Source organism: Asparagus officinalis, chromosome 2 (genome assembly GCF_001876935.1).
Source record: "Asparagus officinalis chromosome 2, Aspof.V1, whole genome shotgun sequence".
NCBI lineage: Eukaryota > Viridiplantae > Streptophyta > Magnoliopsida > Asparagales > Asparagaceae > Asparagus > Asparagus officinalis.
The window spans coordinates 64,947,220-64,971,650 of NC_033795.1; the positions used below are offsets into that span (position 1 = coordinate 64,947,220).

At 35.1% G+C, this 24,431-nt stretch overlaps 1 protein-coding gene across 2 annotated transcripts; it reads left to right on the top strand.

The window, feature by feature from the left end:
- Positions 2,752-11,268, top strand: LOC109831554 (SNF1-related protein kinase regulatory subunit gamma-1-like). Of its 2 annotated transcripts, XM_020398901.1 has the most exons (7): positions 2,752-3,103; positions 6,148-6,393; positions 6,588-7,033; positions 8,618-8,643; positions 8,716-8,884; positions 9,655-9,827; positions 10,742-11,268. In XM_020398901.1, the coding sequence occupies exons 2-7, from the start codon at positions 6,231-6,233 to the stop codon at positions 11,028-11,030; spliced, it is 1,266 nt and encodes a 421-aa protein (XP_020254490.1). In that variant the 5' UTR covers positions 2,752-3,103; positions 6,148-6,230; the 3' UTR covers positions 11,031-11,268. The 2 variants fall into 2 exon arrangements, with proteins under 2 accessions (XP_020254490.1, XP_020254489.1); XM_020398900.1 differs by having other exon boundaries at positions 2,753-3,103; positions 8,618-8,884.

A 24,431-nucleotide genomic window follows, 5' to 3' on the forward strand; every position in this document is an offset into this window, starting at 1 on the left:
ATATAAAAGCTGATTTGCTAATTTTAAAACTCTGTTTAAAAATATTAAATAAATTTCAAAAAATGTAAAACTTTAGGGAATGATTATAGACATGATAATAAACATGCTATAGTGACTGGTTATCAGAAAGGACTTCCCAAATGTAAAATATCATCATTTTGCAAGGAGGTCCAAAACACAAAAAAAATATAAACACATGAGTTTTGACATTTTAGCTAAACCATGTTTTGAAATAATATAAAATGATTTTATAGACTTAATAGAAGATGTAAACTATTGTTATGAAGTCTATAAATAGTGAATATAGTATTTTATCAAAATACACATATAATACACTAAAACATGATTTCATGGAACTAAATAAAATTAATATTGATGAAATCATATAAATGTATTAAGTATGAAACAAAAATATGTTTTCCAATTGTATTCAATTGTTTCATAGTAAAACTTAAAAACTATCAAACCAAAACATATATGTATATATATAACTATATATATACATGGAAACCAATAAATGTGTGTGTGTGTATGATATTGAGCTTAAAGTACCAACACACATAATATAAACTCCTAAACTAAATTACCCAAGCTTTGATCTTGATCTTCATTGAGCTCAACTTGGTACACGTTGCGGATGAAGCTAAACTTGGATCTTGAACTTGAATTGTACGATGCTTCACTCCACAATTCCGCCAACCTCCTCTTGATATGGTCGTTGAAGCGCTATTCCATCCATCCTCCAACTACGTTGTTTGTCTACAATACATAGGAATATACAAACACTAGACAAACAACATTAGTAGTAAATTGTTTGTAAATCATCATCAAAACAAGAAGGCCAACATAAACGTCTCCTAAAAGAGAAAACAAGTTAATCCTAAAAGAAAGAGGCGAATGCATCCGGTTTAGAGTGAAAGGGTTGGGACCACTGGCATTACCTCCTCTAAGGATAGAATGTTCCCAGCTGTATTCCCTTCATTACTAATATGCCAATCCTTGGATGACCCTCCATAGAAAAAGATCAAGGTAATAAATGAAAGATTGAAGCATAGACAACTCATATGAAACAGAAAAATCAAATACCTTCAACTTCATCCTCCTCTCGAGACTACTACTCTTCTTCTTCATCCCTTATTTCTATGGTTTCCCTCGAAACCAGACTGGTCCTACTCTGTAGGCATATCCCCCTCTTATCCCCATGAGCCTACAAAGCGAACAAAGACCTGCTAGGACCTTCACTCGGTATCTTCTTCTACGGCTTTGGAGCAAGTCAGCCTGGTTTTATAGGAATCTTCCCTTTACAGTCAGCGTCATATTTCTTTGAGGGTCATATTTGAGTCCAACCATCATCAATGGTAATACCGATAGTAGGATGATAATGGTCAAGCTCATTGCTATCATAAATCGCCTGAGCCAAGACATATAGAGGGAAACTGTCCTCTTGTGGGATACGTGTATACATATCCTCAGCCAGAGAAGCCCAGTGTAAGTCCTTAATATCCTCACCAGTCATCTCATATTCATTCAATGTTAGATTGGGGGCGCCTAGTTGATGTGCCTTCTTGTAATCCTCCAAACCTTTGGCGCGTCTCTTCTTTGTAGACTCCATAAAAAAGGTGTTTATGTGTCTGAGGCACGACACCTGCGATTGATAATTTGGTTGCAGCACCTTGACAATGCTATACCTAATCAAAAAAGTGATGACGTGTGATATTTTTCTCAGAAGAGTGAATGAAGCCCCTATGCACCCCAACATAAAATAATGTCATGCCCTAGCACCATTCGCCAAACTCCCCTCATGCCCCAGTTTCAGATTAGGGCTACCAACATACATCTAATGATAGCCAAATTGCTGGCAATTCGGCTTAGTAGATAAGGTGCAAGATAGCAAATATTGTTCACTTGAAGAACAAGGTGGGATGGATAAATGTTGATCATAAAAGTAAAGGCAGGTGATGGAAGCTCGCTGTGAAGGATGTCGTGGTCCTCAAATCTATTCAAGAAGGTCACATCATAGTTCATCCTCGGAAGGGCGTGATAAAACATGAAGTACTAAAGTACTCTAACTTTTCCCAGATCAGATCGAAGTACTCAAAGTTCCAGTTGGACCTCTCATGTGCCTGCAGTAAAGGAACACCGGGCACAGTGGTCTTTCTAGCCGACGTAATCAATATCTAATAATAGCCAGCAAACTAGACCATGAAATACAAATATGTTAGGTCAACTCCGGAGATCGTAGCAACATGAGGATTGCTGCAATAACGAGCAACCAATGATGGATGTTGGAAATTATTATGTAGAGTAGACCCGATCTCTACCCACAAACTAGCATTGCCATAGACAAAAAAACACCTCAGAATGGACGACATCATGTGGAACAACATATTTCTTTAGCCATATTGAGACGAATCCAGCCAAAGCAGCCATAGGGGCCAATGCAACAAGTGTTTTTTTCCTCTTTTTTTGGAATTATGGTACATCTTAATCTGTGGGAATGCGAAAGAGAGAAGTAAATATTAATTTCCTATCGGGTTATCGTAACTGCCTTACTCGAATGGTAGGAAATGATTTCTTTCTCCTTTTTCTTTTTCTTTTTTGCTTTTGTAATAGATGATCATTTTGTCCTATGTTATTATATCATCCTATACATGTATCATTTTGGCTAAATATCAAAAAAAAAAAAAAAAACCCTTAACTTTAGACAATTACAAGAAAAGCTCTCTTAACTTTCAAAACATCAGAAACGCCCGCACGTTTAAGTATCAAAGATCATCTCAAACCTCCTTTACCTGTCTGATTTTATCAACAAAAACCCTTTTAACTTTCAAATTTTATTAGTAAATCCATCTAAATTAGGGAAGTTAGGGAGTTCTGCTACAAGAGACCACCAGCATACGAAGCGGTACATGTGGCAGTACAACGATGGCTGATCTCTCTCTCTCTCTCCCGCTCTGCCCACAAATAGTAACAAACCCAACTTCTTCAAACTCTTATGAACCAAGAAAGTTGATCGAGATCGATCGATCTCCTCTAGTTTTTTTCTCAAACCCTATGCACATCAAGGGGGCGGCAATGTCTATCCAATATCTTGATTGAATTGGTAAGATCCTTTAAAAATATTGTTTGAGGCGCGTGCAGGTGTTGTTTGATGAAATGCCTCATTGAAATGTTTGTTTGCTTGTTTTTCTTTTTTTCCTCTTCTTTTTCTTTATCCTTTTGGAGATAGCTGTTGGTTTTTATTTAATGAATTCTACATGGGCATGCTTTTGTTTGCCTGTTGCCATTGCCATGCTTACAATACTAAATCAGGCAATGCTCAGATGTATAATACTCATTGATCGGGAGAATGTTTAGCATTTACATTGTGTTAGGGGTCAATCTAGTCCCACATTCACTAAATGGGGAAGTCATTCGCTAAATCGGGAGTTTTATGTTCCTTTATAGGGGATTTGGGTTCCCTCTCTCTCATTAGCATCAAGCTTTTGCGGTGATTTTCTCCTAGATCTCTTACACATTGCTCTCTTTTTTCCCCCTTTTTCTTTTGGATCGGATCACTTTGTTACTCTTACCTTAATTGTTAGAAAATTTATCGTCGCCTAGTCATTTTCTTTTGCATATATACTGAAGTGAATGTGCGTGTGGATGGTCTCATATATACAATTTAAGTAGCGTTTATTATGAGCAGGTAATGGATTAATTAGTAGTGGGTGTTGTTGGACATCAGTTTGGCCTGTTAATCAATAAAAATATAGTTTTTCATGTCCACCGCTCATTAGGGAGCGTGTCCAATACAATCTCAGAATTGACGGAGAGAGTGGGGATAGGGTGTTTTCCCCCATAGTTACATAGTCACGAGAGCTTTAGGTGCAACCATGGAAACCCCGTTTGTAAACTATTGAAATATCAGTATATCTACTGCAAAGTGAGTTATCTTCATCGTGGTTGTTCGCCATAAAAATGGGGTTTAGCTATTCAGGAGCATGCTAATGTTGTCAGCAATCTCCATGAAAATAAGAATTGGCAGAGTATGAGAATGTTGACAGAATTTTCCATGAAAGAATTGGCTAGCTACTAACCTTGCATCAGTAGTTGACAAATTTTTAGAAGTACAGAGAAGATTGATCCTTGCAAAAAACCCTTAAATTCTGACCACTGGTAAGATAGGTGCTTCAATGTTTCCAGCTCATTCAGCCAAGGAGCGGATAACTGAATAACTTCGAGAAAGGAAAGGGAAAAATAGCTAAATTGGTATATTTTGTTGATCCTTGGTGACAGATTGGTATATTATTATTTTTTGACAAATTGGTATATTATCTAGACTCCGGTGCGAAATTGGTACATTATCTAGACTCCGGTGCCTTATCTGGACCCCGGCGTCAAATACCCCTTAAGTTTGGCCAGATCTAAATTTTTCGGCCAGTTTTCTCATGTGACGGCTCACGTGATGCCCAGCTGGCGGGATTTATTGCACAAAACCCCCTCATCTTGCGACTATTCTTAAAAAAACCCTCCTCCTCTTCCTCCTCCCCCTCACCCCCCTCCTCCTCTTCCTCTTCAACCTCTCCCCATCACCTACGCCCGCCAGCTCAGCAAACCCTCAACCCCCACTCCTCCTCCTCCCTCTCTCCCTCCTCCCAGCCACCGTCATATTTGTACCCATTTGCCCAACTTAGGGTTCCACGTCCATGAATTACCCCAGCCTTCCAATGACCGACATACTCATTACCATTCTTCCAAATATACCGTCCATAGATACTTGCCAGTGCCATTAGGGAGGTCATTTCTCCATTGGCCCATGTAGAAATCCCCATTGCGTAATAGTTTCTCCATGTGGGAGACATCGTGTTCATCGTCGGTTGGTGATTCGGAGCCCGTCGTCGAATTGGGCGTAGATGGATCTTCAGCGGACGACATTATGCCCTCTATGCACACTCTTATCTGTTTTCGTGTTTTCTTCTCAATACAAGCAACATTACCATGTTGTTTGGATAGAATGTCGATAGAGTATAATGGAAAAGATTGTAAAATGGAGTAATGGGACAATTGTGATGTTCAGAAATTGTTTTATTCTTTCTTTCTTTCTTTTTTGGGTCGAAAGAGGAGAAAGAAAGAAATGTGGGAGTGTTTTGGGGAGATGGGGTAGTCATTTTGGGTTATTGGGTTTGGGTTCTGCGATTCTTTCTCCTACAATGCCTAGCAACTGCAACATTTGTATGAAGGGAAGAGACAAGGGGTTCCTTTTTTTCTCTGGGTTCTTATACAGAATTGGTGATGAATAATCCAAATATAGTAAAATTTATTCAATTTATTTTTCTCATGAGATGTTTCGGGAATGAGTGAGGGAGAGGGGGAGGAGTGGGGGTTGCTGAGCTGGCAGGCATGGGTGATGAGGAGAGGTTGAAGAGGATGAGGAGGAGGAGGGAGAGGGGGAGGAGGAAGAGGAGGGTTTTTTTTAAGAATAGTCGCAAGATGAGGGGTTTCGTGCAATAAATCCTGCCAGTTGGGCGTCACGTGAGCCGTCACGTGAGAAATTTTCCGGCCAAACTTAAGGGGTATTTGGTGTCGAAGTCCAGGTAATATACCAATTTGGCACCGGAGTCTAGATAATATACCAATTTATCAAAATAAAAATATATATATATCAATCTGTCACCGAGGGTCAACAAAATATACCAATTTGGCTATTTTGCCGAAAGGAAAGAGTCTATTTGAGGAGATTGTAATGGTATAATTTTCTGTAAATAATTGAATTTACCAATGAGGCATAGTGTAAGTGATATACCATAGCTTCTAATCATGGTTTGTTTTATTGGAAACAGAGATAGGAGTAAGCAACAAATATTTTGGTTCATAGAGAAAATGTTGTACTGCAGCTCTTTGTCTATAGTTCCCACTGTACCCAAGCTTCCTGGGCACTGATTGGAGAGAGAAATGGAAGAAGTTTATCACTCTATATGTGGTTCTCATAGTAGAAAGCAGCTCGCTCTGGAATGCGGAAAAAATGGCTCTTTGACACATATGCATATTTTCTGAATAAACTTTTGATAGAAACCACATTTTCATATAAATATTTATTCTGAAGATGTAAAGTTGTTTCATTGGATACTATTATGGCATAATGTTACATATGCTTATATCATGCAGCTTGTTCACTGAGGAGTGTCTCCCTTTGCAATAGATTTTCTTTTGTGGGAAGCATTTGACAGTATAAGTTTCTTTTCTTCGTAATGGCGCACCAAGCTGGATCTCATTCAAAAATTCCAAACTGTGATGCTTACTTCGAGACTATCCAGTCTAAGAAAAAGTTAGAATATTCCTTACAACAGTCTTTAACTTCAGCATTTGCACACATTCCGGCTTCGTCTTTCCCACAAGTTCCAGGAGGAAAAGGTATTTCTAGCTAGGCTAATTGAATTAGGTTCTCCGTTTAGTTTTAGTCCTTTACTAACCATTTCCAGTCTATTGATATTAACAGGGGAAGACCGTATATACCTTTTATCATTTGTTGTGTTATAGGAAAATTCTTAGTATGGTATGCTTCATATATAATACTTAGCCTCGCTGGGTCCTTGTTCTTAATGCAGTGGTTGAAATTTCATCTGACACAACAGTTGTTGACGCAATAGGAATTTTATCTGAGCACAATATAATGTCTGCTCCCGTGAGAAAAGCGGATGCAGCACATACTATCGATTGGAGGGGAAAATATCTGGGTATTATAGATTACTCAGCAATCGTGCTGTGGGTGCTAGAGAATGCAGAGCTTGCTGGTTTTGCTTTATCAGCGGGCTCAGTAGCAGTTGCTGGGGTTGGAGCCGGTGCTCTCGGTGCTCTTGGTGTTGGAGCTGTGGCTTTAGGTGCAGGTCCAGTTGCAGCTGCTGGGCTGGCTGTTGCTGCTGTTAGTGCTGCTGTTGCTGGTGGATTGGCTGCAGAAAATGACTTGAATAAAGATGCTCCCCGTGTTGCAGATGATCTCGGGGAGGATTTCTATAAAGTTCTTGTTGAAAAAGAACCTTTCAAGTCAACGAAAGTAAGCACTTAAAAATCTGTTTTCTGGTGCATGGTAATTTAAATTGCACATATTCCCCTAATCTATACCTACAATTGCAGATAACCCCTCTCAACTCATTTATTAGCACTTAGCACCCATGTATTTCTATTTTTAGAAAAACAAATGGTGCTAATAAATGAGTTGAGTGGTGTTGAGCTCAATTGAAGGTATAGATGGAAAGGGGGGCTATGTGCAATTTGCTCTTTTGGCTATGGACATCAGCATATATTGAATCTGTGATGAAAACCATGATTCTGACCTGAACTTAATCTCAATATTTATAGCTTCCTGAATATGTTTTATGGTTGTCATCATTGAAGTGGCATATTAATCAATATTCTTGACAAGTCTTGCATGTTTTTAGCAAATATGTTAAAATTTCATATTGTTGTGCCAAAGTACATTGATCATGTTCTTTCTACTCTAAGAATCTACTATTACTTTTACCCATGGTTCTATAGGATTATGGTTCATTTGTTGTGAAATTAACACTTGAATCTTTTGTTACAATCCTAAAAGTGAATGGTCTCACTTTACTTTTGATCTAGAAAGGTATTTGCATATATAATAGTTTCAATTGATTTGGTAATTTACTAATTCTAGCTTGAGTTAGAGTTCTCAGGGAGGAACCATAACTCCTTAAGGTCGGATGGAAATAGTACTGTTACATGATATGTCCTGGGAAATTCTTGCTTGCAACACAAATAATATAAGGGGGAATAAGGTACCATTAAAATCTTTGAACCACCTATAGATATCTGATGATATTTTATGCATAAACGTGATGGTGGGAAAGTTCTGATTGTAAAGATGTTTAAAAACAAGGAGAGTATATTGTGACCCAAAAAAGGGAGTAACCCCACATTAATTGTTCTGTAGGAATGTGTTTGGTCTATATTAGTCAAAAGAAACTATAGAATAGTTAACCATAGTAAGCGTTTCTGCGGAACTCTCTTTTTCCATTTAATGATGAAGGTATTCATTACATCAAAGAGAAAGCAGCAACATGAAGCCGTTAAATACGAGGAGTCAAGGACCATACCCATAGGTCAAAGGCTTTAAGTTTTATTGTGCTAAGTAGTATTGTGGTGGGGACCTCCAGTAAATCCTTTCTTGACATGACATGAGTCTTTAAAAAGAGTGATTTACCTTATGCATCACAAATGGCTTGAATTTCTCCTAGACTGCGATTTGAAAGTTTGATTATGTGAAAGATAGGAGTTTGTTAACACTTTGCTGTATCCTGACTATAGAAATAGCATAATCAAGAAATTATAATAGGTTCATGAATAAACCATAATAGGTATTATCTTAATAAAAGGAATAATCTATGATGTGATTTTCGATGGTCCCTTCACCTCTGTGTCAATAGAAATGTGATTAAAATGTGATTTTCGATAGTTTGCTTTTTTTGTGTATTTGTTCCGTTTGGGGCTTGCTTTTACAAATAATTCACAGTAGTTCCTATTCTGAGTGCTGTTGTATATGATAAATCAAATTCTTTCTTCGATTCTCAGCCAGGCATGCCTTGTTTTTTAAGCTTTTAGTGACCTGTATTTTCAGGTGGGGTCAGTTGTTACGCCATACAGGTGGGCCCCTTTTGTGCCTGTGGGAGTGGATAGTTCCATGCTTACTGTTCTATTGCTTCTGTCAAAATACAGATTGAGAAATGTTCCAGTTATTGAAGCAGGAAAGCCTTATATAAGGAATCTTATTACGCAGTCAGCTGTTGTTCAAGGTTTAATGCGATGCAGGGGAAGTGAGTGGTTCGATTGCATTGCATCCCGTCGTCTTCCAGATTTGGGCCTTCCTTTCATGTCAAATGATAAGGTGATACATCTATAGTTGCAAAATTGAAAAAGAGCTTTTCTGATATTCTTCCTCCAAATTACCTTTATTTTGAAATAGGTTCCCAAACTGTCATATTTTGAATGGGCAGATTTCAGATGACCCTCCTATCTGTTGTCTCATTTTGATATAAAGGTATCACAGCCTCACACTTAACCTTTTGCGCTTCACGGAAGTAGACACCCCCCCCCCCCAAAAAAAAAAAAAAATGCCGATGGTGAGGAACCCGGTTAGTTCCGGTGCATAGGATGGGTATGGGAGCATGGTACACCGCTCATTAGGAATCGAGTACGAGTGGAGTAGGCTTATATCGTTCGCTAGGGTATGGGTACGCGTTAGGCTCGGTTCTTAAATGTAGGAATTAGAGGTTTTGCAGGAGTCAAATTTAAGGAATATGCTAGTTGATATCGCTAAATGGTATTAAAAAAACCTTGAGAATCATGCATACTTTATTTGCTTAATTTCTCATTATTTTGTTGTATATTCTTTTAAAATATTTTTTTTTTCAAAATTTTGATTGGTTTGAATTATAAACAGGGTCGCGTTCCATGCGAATTAGGGACAATTGAACCCGGATCGTGGTTTTTAGGAGTTCAGAGTGGTTATCTCCAAATGGGCCAACTAATAGAGGGATCGCGTGAAATTTACCCTAGTTTTTGAAATAAGTTGCACCAAAATTTGTTGCTTTCACCTCTGATTTTATACATAAATCCAAGAAAATAGGGGCATTATTTTCTGGTGGCTTATTTCAGGTTATAAATGTCAATAGCGATGAGTTGATCCTGGAAGCTTTCAAGCTCATGAAAGAAAATCAAATAGGTGGCCTTCCAGTTACAGAAGGTCCTACCAGAAAGATTGTCGGAAATGTGAGCATGCGTGATATCAGATTCCTGTTGCTCAAGCCTGAACTTTTCTCTAATTTCAGGTATTGATATTAACGTGTTGTGAAATTTACAATTTAGTTCTGTTGATACAAAATTAGAACAGGCTAACCCAAAATTTTGACTTTAGGCTCTCCTTGGGTAAATGAAATTTGCTGAAGTAAATTTGGCAATGGATTACTTGTTACATTGCTATATTTCTGTGTTAGTTGGAAACAATGACTAAAATTGAGGATACAATAGTTTCACAAATATTTCTTTTGGACATGAAGTTACTCCAAATAGATGGATCGAGGCAAGGGAGAATATAGTTTTTGACGTTTAATCTAGCTTTCTTTCATGGATATAAAGTTGTTAATGGTTTACAAACTTATATGAATAACATTCCTTTCTGAAATAAACATGGAACCTTTCCACTTGCATGCAAAAGATCAAAACTATCATGTGCCAGCTTGGATTAAACATGGCCTTTTTAACAGATAAATGGAGTAAATATGTAGATATAGTTTTTCTTAAAGCTTTTTTTGATACCCCAAAGTATTTTGTGATGCTTTGATACTCCAAACTTTCAATCCTATTTCACTTTGATACCTCCATCAAATATTGTAAGATTTTCTATTAAATTTATACACATGCTTGGCACGTGATATCTCCGTCCATTGTCATTGGGGAAATTTAGTTGCTGGTATTGTAGCAACTGGGTAAAACTGACCTATATGTAATGCAAATTTAACAAAAAATCTAATAAAATCGGGCGTAGGTATCAAAGCGAAATAGAATTAAAATTTTTGGGGTATCAAAAAGTGTTAACTCTATTTTCTTTTTGGTGTTAACTCTTTTTTTTTTTAAGTTTAAAAAAAGGTTAAACCTTGGGGGTACCAGAGTGAAAATAACCCTTCATTAATTGTGCCTACCATTCCGGAATCTAGATATTTTATATTTAATTATACTCTTGCAGCCAGCTCACCGTGCTTGAGTTCTTAAAGGCCATAGGCCCGACGAATCCAATATCAGGGAGCAAATATATGGCACCCCCAATAACATGTTCAACTGATGCTTGCCTTGAGAGCGTGATAGAGAGCTTGGCGATCAAAATGGTTCACCGGATCTATGTTGTAGATGGCAACATGAGCGTTATCGGTGTCGTAACTCTCAGAGATGTGATATCCTGCTTCATTTATGAACCCCCTGACCATTTCGATAACTATCTTGGGTTCGCGATTGAGGAGATGCTGAACTCAAGTTGACATTCTTTCAGTGTTCTAGAACTTTTGTTTTTGATCATAAACGTTGCTTATTTATGTTTGCATGTTTCAAGCTAAGGTATTTCTGATGTTTATTGAACCTGTCTATGAGGTTTTTGTAGATCTTAGTTGTCAAAATCAGTTGCTTTGCTTAGTTATTTTGAGTTGTGGATGAATGTAAGAAAGGGCATGAATGTCTGTACATCTTTCAGCATGCTGTTGATGCTTAATGATTTTGTTTTGTGTTCGCTTTCATCACACACAGTTATGCATCAACCAGTGGCTAACCAATGTAGGGGCCAGGGGGCCTTGGCCCCACCTTGAAAATAAATAAAAAAATCAAGGGCCTATTGGATAATAGTTCCATAAGTCTAAAATGTAAGCTCACTTTTCTGAAAATTCCTCTCTAATGAAGGAGAATCACCAACAGTGGACATTGAATCAAATGGATGAGGATTGAGAGTTGATTTGGGTTCTCTGGACTTGGGTTCAGTCTCAGAGAAACTAATAAAGAAAGGAAACACTGTTATTTTTGGGATTTTGATCCATTTTTCATCTTGTGAATAGTACGGCTGTTTGGTGCTTCGGCATAATAATGTTTGGTGTTTTGCGGATAGAAATGAGCACCAACCGCTCATGGGACATTTGAAAATCTTCGGTTTCTATATGGTTATTTAGATACTAGTCCCTCAGATATTCAATAGTTTCACATCAGCCCCTCATATTTTAGGAATTGCTCATTAGTCCCTCAAATAATAAGGGTGTTTGCAATTCGATCCCTCAATCTTTTATTACAATGAAAATCATAGTTATGTATAATAATAATGTACTCTTATCTATACTAAAACTTTAAAAATCCAAAACTAGGATTTAAAACCAAACCATTATCTAAACTTACTACAGTTCAAACTTCAAAATAACTCTATTTTAAATGATGCTGATAGCTCAATCTACTCAAATATCCTAACTAAAATCATAAAACTGTTTCAAGAAATGAAGTCAAGAAGAATATCATTGTAAGCACTATATTCGAATTTTTTTATTTTGAAAGTCTTGCTATGTAATAATGTTTAGAAACTCAAAAATATATATATGCTATAGCATTTAGATGTTAAGATTTTCGAATCCGCCGCTGGAATCAACTGAAGATTTTCTACCTCGTCATACTTATGCTTTTTAATGATTAATATGTTCTCTATTTCTGTTAGGGGGTGTTAGTCAATTGGGACATTTTCATGCAAAATGGGATAATTGTTAAAGTGGAATAATATTTTGCTAGTGGGATATTTTAGTGGGATAACTAGGAACAATTTTGTGAAGCATGATATTTTGATAAAATAACGTGGGATAAATTTTTATAATCATGAAGTATATATTTATGCATTTTGAAGATATAAATACTATTTGTATTTTAAACTTACTATTATTAATTGATAATTGCTTACAAGAATGTTCGTTACTATTAAATAACTTTTGGTTAGACTATAAGATATTGACAATTATTATTATGATGATGGTTTAATGATGGTGATAACCATAATAGGAAATAAGTAAAGAAAAAAAAATAACAAAATAAATACGAGTTCTAGTTTTTTACCACATAGTTCCAAGCTAAAACTTGGAATAATTTAAGAGACTAGAACTCTCATTTTTGTATAGAAAAATAAAAAAAGTGGGATAATTTTGTACAATTATCCCAATTCTAGTTTTGTTAAAGTTCTGCTTGACTAACACTGTAAAATTTTATTCTAGTTTTAGTTCTATGTGACTAACACCTTAAAATTTTATTCTAGGTTTAGTTCTATGTGACTAACACCTTAAAATTTTATCCCACAGATTATCGCAGTTCTAATTTTAAGTTCTAGGTGACTAACCCCCCCTTAGGGAATTTATGAAGATTAATCTGCGGAATTAAACATTAAACGAATAACGACACCAATAAAAATACCACAAGCAAGCAAAAGCCAAGATTTAACGTGGTTCGGCAAATCGTGCCTACGTCCACGGGGCAATCCAGAGAGAAATATTTTACTATGAATCAAGAGTACAATCCCTCCAAGTTACACCAAAACTTGAAGATTAAATCACAAGAGAAAGATACTGTGTTATCTCTAGGGCATCAAAACCTTAAAACCCGTCTCACCAAAAATCTCCAACACCCACGGAGAAACTAACACCGTACCCTTGACGGCGTCGTCGTTCTGAAGACAACGACTTTTGAATCACTACAATCGGACAACCGAGCTATTCGGAATATGTACTTTTCTCTCTCTCTCCCCCCTCTTTTCTTCTCTCAGGTTACTATTCACAATTTACTGTAGCACCAAAAAATTACAATTTCTTATTAATAGAATTCCTTTATAAAGAAATTCTATTTTCAGATCCTCCAAACCTATTCCTATTACAACTAGATCCTCCAAATCCTCTTCTAAATAGAATTTTAATTCATGTGAACTTCATGTGGACCTTATCTTGGGCTGGACCCACAACAATCTCCCCCTCCAGCTCAATGAGAGGGTATGCCAATTTGTAACTTCTCAACGGGAGTTCATGCCGGCCAATCGCCGACACAACTCGGTCTTCTCTTTGTAAACAGTCTTCGTTAAAAAATCTGTTGGATTTTATCTGTGTGAATCTTCTGTAGCTTTAGTTCCTCTTTCTTAATGGCTTCTCTAAACCAATGATATCTCACATCAATGTGCTTTATCCTAGAGTGGAATGTAAAATTCTTGCTCAAATCAAGAGCACTTTAAGTATCAATGAAGATTTGATAATTGTCCTGCTTCAAGCCTAACTCCTGCAGAAATCTTCTAAACCAAATTATCTCCTTACCGGCTTCTGTAGCTGCAATATATTCCACCTTTGTTGTAGATAAAACAACACACTTTTATAACATGGACTGCTACGATACTGCTCCACCTGCAAAAGTGAACAACCAATCTGAGATAGACATCCTGTAATCGAGATCACCTGCTATATCCGCATTTGCAAAACCATATAATACTACATTCGAACCTCCAAAACTCAAACACAATCTAGAACTGCCTTTCAAATATTTAAGATCCATTTTACACAGTCCTAATGAACTTTTCCTGGATTAGAAAGAAACCTACTCACAACGCCAACTGCATGAGCTATATCTGGCCGAGTGCAAACCATGACATACATCAAACTCCCTACAGCTGAAGAGTAAGAAATATTCTCCATCTCACTCTTTTCCTCATTTGTAGTAGGGCAAAACTTTTTGCTAAGCTTCAAATAACCTGTAAAAAGAGTACTGACTGACTTGGCATCTTTTATGTTGAATCTACCAAGTAATTGTTCAACATATTTCTCCTATGATACCCACAACTTCATGGCTTTCCTGTCACAAGCAATATTCATAACAAAAATCTGTTGTGCCGAACCCAAATCATTCATGTCAAAAAATTTAAATAACTCATTCTTCAGCCCACCGATTATCTAACGATCCTGACCAACAATCAACATATCGCCCACATAAAGCAAAAGGATAATGAAGCTAGAATCTGAAATTCTCCTGAAATATACACACTAATCTGCAACTGTCATCTGGTAGCCATGACTCAACATCAAAGAATCAAATTTCTTATAAAACTGCTTGGCCTACTTCAAACCATAGAGACTCTTCTTCAACCTGCAAACCATGTGTTATTTTCCCTTCACTTCAAAACCCTCCGGCTGTTCCATGTAGATCTCCTCCTCCAAATCACCATGAAGGAATGTAGTATTCACATCAAGCTACTCAATCTCGAGGTCTAAACTAGCTGTTAACCCTAAGATAACCCTAATGGACGTTATCTTCACAACCGGTGAAAAATCTCAACAAAATCAATGGCCTTTTTCTGACCAAAGCCTTTCACCACTAATCTGGATTCGTATTTCTTAGTCTTTTTGTCGTCATCCTTCTTTAACTTGAACACCCACTTGTTCTTCAAAGCTTTTCTGTCCTTCGGAAAATCCACCAACTCATAAGTATCGTTCTTCTCAAGAGAATTCATCTCTTCCTTCAAAGCATGGAACCATCTGTCCTTGTCTTTATGAGTATGTGCCTCCTGAAAGCTTTCTGGCTCCCCCTCTTCTTGTTAAGTCTCATATTTATGAGCCTATTGTCTAATCTAATTTTGATGATTAACAAATAATTCCTAACATCGTTTGTCGAGTGTTTCTTATTTGTTTGTTAAATATTCTACACAAACATCCTCCTTGTTGGAGGTTGAAAGGATTTGTACCTTAATGACGATATGTTGGAGGTTGGTTGGACTTGTGCCTACATGATCATAACCATTGAAGGATGTAAAGAAATTGGAATAAAGCCGTTGTAATTCAAGTTAACGACATTATCGCTTCATCCCCGCTACCAAGATCAAGTTTCATGAAGATCACATTGCTTGGTATAGTGTTTTTAGTTTAGGTGTTTACTTTATGTGTTATGCTTAAAAGCTTAAACTATATACACACATTTTATATCTTTTTCGTTAAGTCTATTAATCTATTGAAAAGTATCTCAAAACATGTTTGAAGAAGTTTCATCAAAATCAAGTATTTAACAAACTCGTATTTTTGACCGTTTTGTAAAACAGTGAGTTATCACTCTTGGGAAATGATATTGTAGAAATTCCTTCTCTAATATTTTTATTTTTAGATATATAAACATTTACTAAGTTTTATTATTTTTAGAGTTGATTTACTATTTTAAATCAAATTTACAAAATCAACTCTTCAAGAAATTTTAGAAACTAGAATATCTATTTTCAGTCAGTGAGTTTTCACAAATGCGAAGTGATGTTTTAGAAATTTCTTCTCTAACATGTTTATCTTAATGTGTATAAATGTTTTCCAAAGTTTTACAATTTTTAGAATTGATTTGCTATTTTAAATTGAATTTAGAAAATCAGCTTCTCAAAATTTCAGCAAACCTGTGTATCAGTTATAAGTCGACCGATTCTTAAAATTTGTCGACCGATCACCTCTTGTCAGTCAACCGGTGTCATTTTTTGTCGACCGACCATAGCTATTGCTAGACTTTTATTTTTCAAACAAATCAGTTGACTGATATGTTTCACCAGTCGACCGATCAACGGTAAAATAGCTGTAACGACTAGTTTTTGGCTTTGGCTTTTTCTTTTGAGAGGCTATATATAGCTCTCATAACTCATTTGCTTCTTTATGGAAGTTTAGAAAAAGGTTTTGCAAGTTTGTTTAAGGGTTTTTAAGAGTAAATTAAGTGTGTTTGTTTGTTTGGAGGAGTTTAACAAGGAGAAGGATTTCATCTTCAAATCTCTAGCTCTCTTTGTTTAGAGAAGTTTTTCTAAACTCTTTAATCTAGCTAATTTACTTTTTGATTCTCATATTATTTATGCTAGATTGATTTGAGTTTAATTTTGTCTTTGCTCATTGATTACATACACAACCACTTGAGCTTAAGTATTTCACATATAGTATATTTGAGTTGTGAGTAATTCATTAAGTAAGCCTAAATTTCGTTCTCATCCTTATTAGAGAACAAATCTTTACTTGTACTAATTGTAAAATCACATTGTAATACACAAGGACACTTAGAGGATTAGTTGGGAGAGACCAAGGTCAATTCCTAGATGAGTGGGTTAGTTGTAAAGCCTAAGAAGATGTAGTAATTCTAAGCATTTAAGGAATGTGACACAGGTAGGCCAACACTTAGAGGAGATTCTTGTGGGATTGACAACGTGTGAATTGTAAAAGTTTTCGGTGAGCTTTAAAAACCGATTGTGTAGTTATTTTGTGATAGTGGAGATCTCCTCGAGGTGAGGAGCGGAGACATAGGTCGAGTGTTAGACCGAACTCTGTAATCAATTCTTGTGTTTGTGTTTGGCTTGGCGTATATTCCTCTTATATCTTATGCTCATTGTTTATATCGCCTATAGTCATATTGTTTATCCATGCATATCCTTGCATATAATTTGTTATACATCATATTTGTGACGCCCCTGTTTTCACACTTGGCGGTAGTCCAAGGTGAACCCAGAGATGTCAAACTTGTCATGCACCTCCACTGTGCAACAACATGTTTCACCAATCACAGTAATATCCTCTAGTGAAAACCAATATAAATGAAGGTAAAAAACAGGCAAATAAGGAAAATAAATACTATAGACATGATACGGAAAGATATATCTCATAAATGAAATCATGTCCCAAATAAACTAAACTGGAATACAACTGATATACATCTGGAGTCTAAAATAACATGATATGTCTCAACATGAATCGATTAGAAATCGTACTAAGGCATATTGCCTTAACAATATGAGTACAAACTCAAATGACTAAATGGAAACATAAGATCACTGTGGAGTACATACTAGTAAAAATACGCGACGGCGACTATGCAAGAACTCCGTCACCCTGCGACTCTCCGATGATCTGAGCCGCCTGAAATGAGAAATAAAATAAAAGAAAAAGAACAACAACAAGAGCGTCAGAGCGCTACAGCAAGTTCACCTCCATCCGCCCCCAGGGGAAGGGCTGCTAGATGATGAAGTGGATGCTCTATCTATTAATCATAGTCTACCTAGATCATTTTCCCTGTATCTAATGGAATTAATATTTAGAAACTTACAACTTGAGACGTAGTACGTCGAGCGAAATAATCCAAACAAGGAAACCCTCATGTATATACCGTATGTCTCAGATAGTAAATAACTAAATATTAACCCTGAACTAAGCAATCAAAATATAACTGGAAAGTAAAGCATCATAATAGACATCAGCATATGTATCTCGTGTACTTGTATAGCAAAGTATCTCAACAATGAATAGAACACTTTTGGCATCCGCCAAATACTCATGTATATAGTTTATAATATTATCATTCTAAACTTCTTCCAACTCATCGCATCATCACGTGGATCGACAAATAGGTATCATCGCATCATAGTGCGGATCGACAAATAGGTACCATCGCATTATAGTGCGGATCGACAAATATGTATCATCGCATCATAGTGCGGATCGACAAATAGGTATCATCGCATCACCATGCGGATCGACAAATAGGTATCATCGCATCACCGTGCGGATCGACAAATATGTATCATCGCATCATAATACGGATCGACAAATAGGTATCATCGCATCACCGTGCGGATCGACAAATAGGTATCATCGCAGTCTCATTTGCGGTGTATTAACTCACAAGTAAATAGATCTCAATTCGTCATAATCCCCGTAGGATACTCAAATGCGTATTTCGTCATATTCATGACTGTAAGTATAACATCGAGCAGCTCAAACTCCGCGATCGCGTCACAAAACGGCGCAAACAAACTCCAGAAAATAAAACTGGGCCAAACTGTCCAGTAAATGGTCAGGGTTACCAACCCTGACTATCTGCTATAATAACAAATTATGAATAGTAGCAGTACTTACTAATAGCAACAGTACTTTACGACTAGTATCCGTACTCATGAATAGTAACAGTACATATGAATAGTACCGTATGCATGAATAGTAACAATATGTATAAATAGTACCCATGCGTATGAATAGTGTCGGTACTTATGAATAGTGTCGTATGTATGAACAATAACAGTACGTATAAATAGTACCCCCAGTATGCATGAATAGTAATAGTACTTATGAATAGTTCCGTACGTATGAACAGTATGGTATTTATGAATAGTACCACAGTATGTGTGAATAGTACTCATGAATAGTGTCGTACGTATGAACAGTACGGTATTTACGAATAGTACCGTGCATATGAATAGTGTCGTACATATAAATAGTACCGTATGTATGAATAGTACCATACGTATAAAATAGTAACAGTATTTCCAACGGTAGGCATGTATGTATAGTTCTAGCTAGCAATATCATGTCTTTAGGAATTTGGTCTTATATTCTATTCATCAATTTTCATCAATATCAAGTCTTTTCTTCAATATCATGTATATTCATCAATTTTTATCAATATCATGTCTTTTCATCAATATCATGTATATTCATCAATATCATGTATATTCATCAAGATCAAAATTTACTGGGGATGGGTTTGGAAAGAGATGAACTTGCCTTTATTGAACTCTGAAATTGGAATCACTATCCGTTCCTTTTCTCCGAATAGCCAAAGTCCCCTCTATCTTTTACTATCTTTTCTTCCTCTCTCTCTCCCTCTCTCCCTCTCTTTCTCTCTCTCTCCCTCTCTCCCTCTCTTTCTCTCTCCCTCTTTCTCTTCCTCTTTCTCTCTCCCTCTCTCCCCCTCTCCCCTTCTCTTTCTCTCTCTTTTTTTCTCTTCTCTACGTGCTCAGAAGAGAGAGGGGGGAGAGGCTTTTATAGGAGGGGGGTAGGTGGGGGTAGGTGGAGAGAAGAAAAGAAAAGGAAAATAAATAAATAAATAATAACATTTATAATTTTATATTATTTAAAAAATTGAGTTTTAAATCTCCGTTCTCAGAAAGTAATAAAAATTTATCTCTCTCCCTCTCTCTCCCCTTCTCTTTCTCTCTCTTTTTTCTCTTCTCTGCGTGCTCAGAAGAGAGAGGGGGGAGAGGCTTTTATAGGAGGGGGGTAGGTGGGGGTAGGTGGAGAGAAGAAAAGAAAAGGAAAATAAATAAATAAATAATAACATTTATAATTTTATATTATTTAAAAAATTGAGTTTTAAATCTCCGTTCTCAGAAAGTAATAAAAATTTAATTGAGTTTTAAATCTCCGTTCTCAGAAAGTAATAAAAATTTACCCACAAGACCGTCTCAATATTCTATTATTAATGGTGTAATTCTCATATTTATCTGATCAATATAAAAATTATTAAAAATATAAATACGACAGATGCTAACGGACTTGATACCGTCTTAAAATAGTGTTTCAGTCTCCGTTGTCAAGACATAACGAGACTTTAACCACAGCACAGTCTCAGCATTCTAAGATCAATGGCATAAATTTCATGCCCATCTGATCAATAGAAAAATTACTAAAAATAAAATAGTATCAGTTTTCAGTAGACTCGTGATACCGAGGCTGAAACTACGAATCGATCTCAAATCGATTCCAATCTGATCCATTCATCCCAGAATGATCACCAATCATAATAAAACTCATTGATTATCATTTATAATAATACTTTTAAAATTTTCGGGGTTTTACAATATTGTTAGGATATTACATTGTAAAGTTTTAATTTGGTATTGATATCGGATTAGATTAGCAATTATCCTATTCACCCCACCCCACCCCCTCTAGGGTACTTTCATTTTTTGTCAGTAAAGAATGCTCCGAAAGAGGGTATCTCATAGATGGTCTATGCTCTCTAGCTGATCTCCTAAGTTATGGCTCTGCAAACTCCTACTGCTGGTGATGCTCCCCTTACTAAGGAGCCTCCTGCTCGTGATCTTGATCACTGTCTCCCTGCTCTGGTATTTGACTGACATCTGAAATTATCCTAGAGGGGGGTGAATAGAGTATATGCTAATCTAATCCGATATTAATGTCAATTTAAAATTTATTAATAATATCCTAGAAATTATGATATACAACAAGATATGTGAGCAAGGATATGCCATTAAACTAAGGGCGATATAAACATTAGACAATGGCGATATAGAAAGCAATAAGCCATGAGCACAAATAATACACAAAGGCAAACTTAAACACATAATATAATCACGGAGTTTGATCACCCTCGACCTAGGTCTCTGCTCCTCACTCACAAGGAGAATCCCCACTATCACAACTGGCTTTCAGCTTTCACCGAAAACATTTACACAATCAGTTTTCTAGCCCACCGAAAACTTTCACAATCACTCACAATGTAATCACACACTACAACCTCAAGTGTTGGTCTCTCACGTGTCGCCTCCCTCAAGTGCTCAGATTTACAACCTCTCTATAGGCTTTACTATCGACGCCACTCCTCTTGGTATTGACCATGTCTCTCACCACACACTCCTCTCGGCGTACTTATGTATTACAAAGTAATCTCAACAAATAGGCACAAACACAAAGTGTTTGTTCTCTAAACAAGATGAGAACACAATTAAGCTCACACTCAATGTTACAATCTCACAACCCCAATATACTATGTATGAAATATTTAAGCTCAAGTGGGTGTGTGTAATCAATGAGCAATAACAAAACTAAACTCAACATGAAATCTAGCTTAATAAAAATGATAATCAACAACAAATAAATAAATAAATAAATATATATATATATATATATATAAAGCTAGAAATTGAGTTTAGAGAAAACTTCTTTGAAAACAATAGTGAAAGAGATGAGAAATTGAAGCCCAAACAAGAATGAATAATCTCCTCTTCCTCTTGTGTAAACTTCTTCACATAAACCAACTTGAAAACCAAACTTAAACACAATTAAAACTTTGAAACAAACTCTTTTCAAACTCTCTTAAACATTCATAAACAATAAATGAGAGTTGAGGGCTTTTTATAGCCTCTCAAACCAGCCAAAAACCCCCTAAAATTGGAAATTATCAAAACTAGCAATTACTAGCCGTTACAAGCTAAAAAGAGCCCATAAGTTGACTTATTACAGGTGTAAGTCGACTGACAAAGTCAACAGTTTCAGGTATTGGTAATTTTTGGAATTTTGTGTATCTAGCTTTCTAAAATCGGTTAAAAATAGTAAATAAACTCTAAAAATAATGAAATTTTAAGAGAAGTTTCTAAACATGTAGATAAACATGTTAGAAAAGAATTTATGAAATATCTCTTCCAATTTGTGAGAAATCACTATTTTAAAATATATAATACAGATTCTAAAAACTGTTGAAACACTCAATTTTGTAAAATCAATTTGACATAGTAAATCAACTCCAAAAATAATAAAATTTTGGAAAATGGTTATAAAAATGTAATAGAAAATATTAGAAAAAGAATTTTTGAAATTTCATTCTTCATTTATGAGAAACTCTTTTATTTTTCAAACCAGTTGAAAATACGAAAACGTCAAACACTTAGTTTTTGATGAAACGATATCAAACAAGCTTGAAAATTCTTTTGAATGAATTTATAGACTTATGAAAAGATGTAAAATAGTATCACTAAGTCAATAATCCATAAACACATTATTTTCTCAAATACATTATTTTCTTAAAATAAAAATAATGAAACGAAAGCAATGTGTGTGTATAATTTGAGCTTTAAGTATAACCACACAAAGTATAAACCTAAAGCACTATACCCAAGTAATCGATCTTCAATTGATTGTCTTGGTTTGCAAGGATGAATTGATATGAATCTTGACTTGAATTACGATGGCTTAAATCCATGTTCCTTCCATCCTCCAATGGATATGATCATGTAAGCACAAGTCCAACCAACCTTCGACAACGTTGTTTGTCTAGAATACCTAATAGGTAAGTACGAATACTAGACAAATGATATTAGAGATTGTTTGTAAATTATTAAAATAAGATTAGATAGTAGGCTCATAAACATGAGTCCTAACAATCTCTTCCTTTTTGATGATGACAAACAATCTACACAAAGAGTATATATAAAATATGCAATAAAGCAAAATACTCATAAATACTCACAAATGACTTGTTTCTCCGCCTTTGTCAACTTCAAAATGGGAAAAACAACAAGAAAGAAAGAGAGCGTTAAACCACCTACAAATAAGCATGGATGAGTATAAAAATAAATATAGGGAAAAGAGCTCTCCCTATCAAAATGCCACATACCATGTATCAATGGAAACGATAAAACAAATAAAGGACTCAAGATGATATATGCAATAATGCATCAAATTGTGAGTAAACATAGATATATTTAAAAATATATTAATCTCAACTCACATTCAAAAATGATACAAGAAACACATATAGATATATCATTATGAAAATAGTGTCTCAATAAAAGTAATATATATAGATTTATTAAATCAAAATAGTGAAAAAAACATGAGAATCATGAAAAATATTTTCAAATGAAAGCAAATCATGAGAATCATGAAAATCATGAAAGTCCAAATAAAAATCAAAACAATCAAATAAAATACGAATCTAAACCATTAAAACATGTTTAATCTATAAATCATCATTTTTGAAGAACAAGTGATTAAGCAACTAGTAATGTCAAAATATTTATATGTTTTATCCACAAATGTTGAAAGAATTATGTTAATGATAAAACAAACGAATATCAATAATATTATTTTTTATAATAAAAACTAGATAAATAATCATACCAAGCTCTTAGAGCTCGTTTCAATCCATATTTGCATCACAAAGAAATGTAAGCATGATAATTATATGAGCAAACATAAAAAGCTAATCACATAAAGGTACATTATAAAGCACAAATAATGATCCATAAGCTCAAACACATAAATATCATCATAAAAGTATTTTACAATGATCTCATAAGTACAAACCAAATTATACCAAAAACTACATAGTTCAAACATATATATATATATATTTGAAAATGCTTTCTTTTAAAGAGAAAATATGAGTGGTTTTAAAAATCTTATCAATTTACATTGCTAAAAATATAAAACCTAAAAATCCAAAAATACAAAATAAACATAATCAGTTTTGTTTTAGCACCCAAATATTTTTTGTGCTGACAAGTTTAGGGGCATGACCCCTATCATTAAAGTTTAATGCCTTTGGGTTATGATCCCATTTGGGCGTATTTAGTGCACTAACACGATCAAAATAATATTCATATAAATGACCCTTTCGATTGTAATATATGCAATGAAAATGTTGAAATGTTTTGCATTGACTTTGTGGTTGTGCACGAAAATCATTTACAAATATAAATGGTATTTTAAAATCATTTTGCAAATGAAACTTGTCTCAAATCAAAACAATATTTGACCAAATCTACCATAATAGTCACATTTATATACATGAGTATGTTTATGATGAACTTTATGTGCATGTGTATGTGTATGATGTGATGAAACTTGATGGAATGCACAAGTGTCAATATTATTGGATTTTGAGGGTTTTTGTGCATTGCAAGATGGCCTTTACGGTCGCAAATAGAGTATTTATAAATTTTGTTATACATGTGTGCATAGTGTGTTGGTTTTTTAGAAGAATTTATACAGAACTTTGCACACAAGTTCATAAGCTTGTTATTATTTATAATGTATATTTTAAGGGTTGAATCTAAAGAAGATATGCGGTCCTTAACATGATTCAACTTATTTACTTCCACAAATGTATTTTTATTAAAAGTAGAACATATATAAGTGTTAGCAAAAGAACTAACTTTATTTTTAATGTTTTCTACTTCTAACATGACATTATTTTTCTCATGAAATAAACTAGCATTTTTTTAATTTTAATTTTTTATTGCTCTCTTTAAGATTTACATTTTCATTAGCAATGATATTAAATTTTTTTTTTTAATTTTAATTTTTTATTGCTCT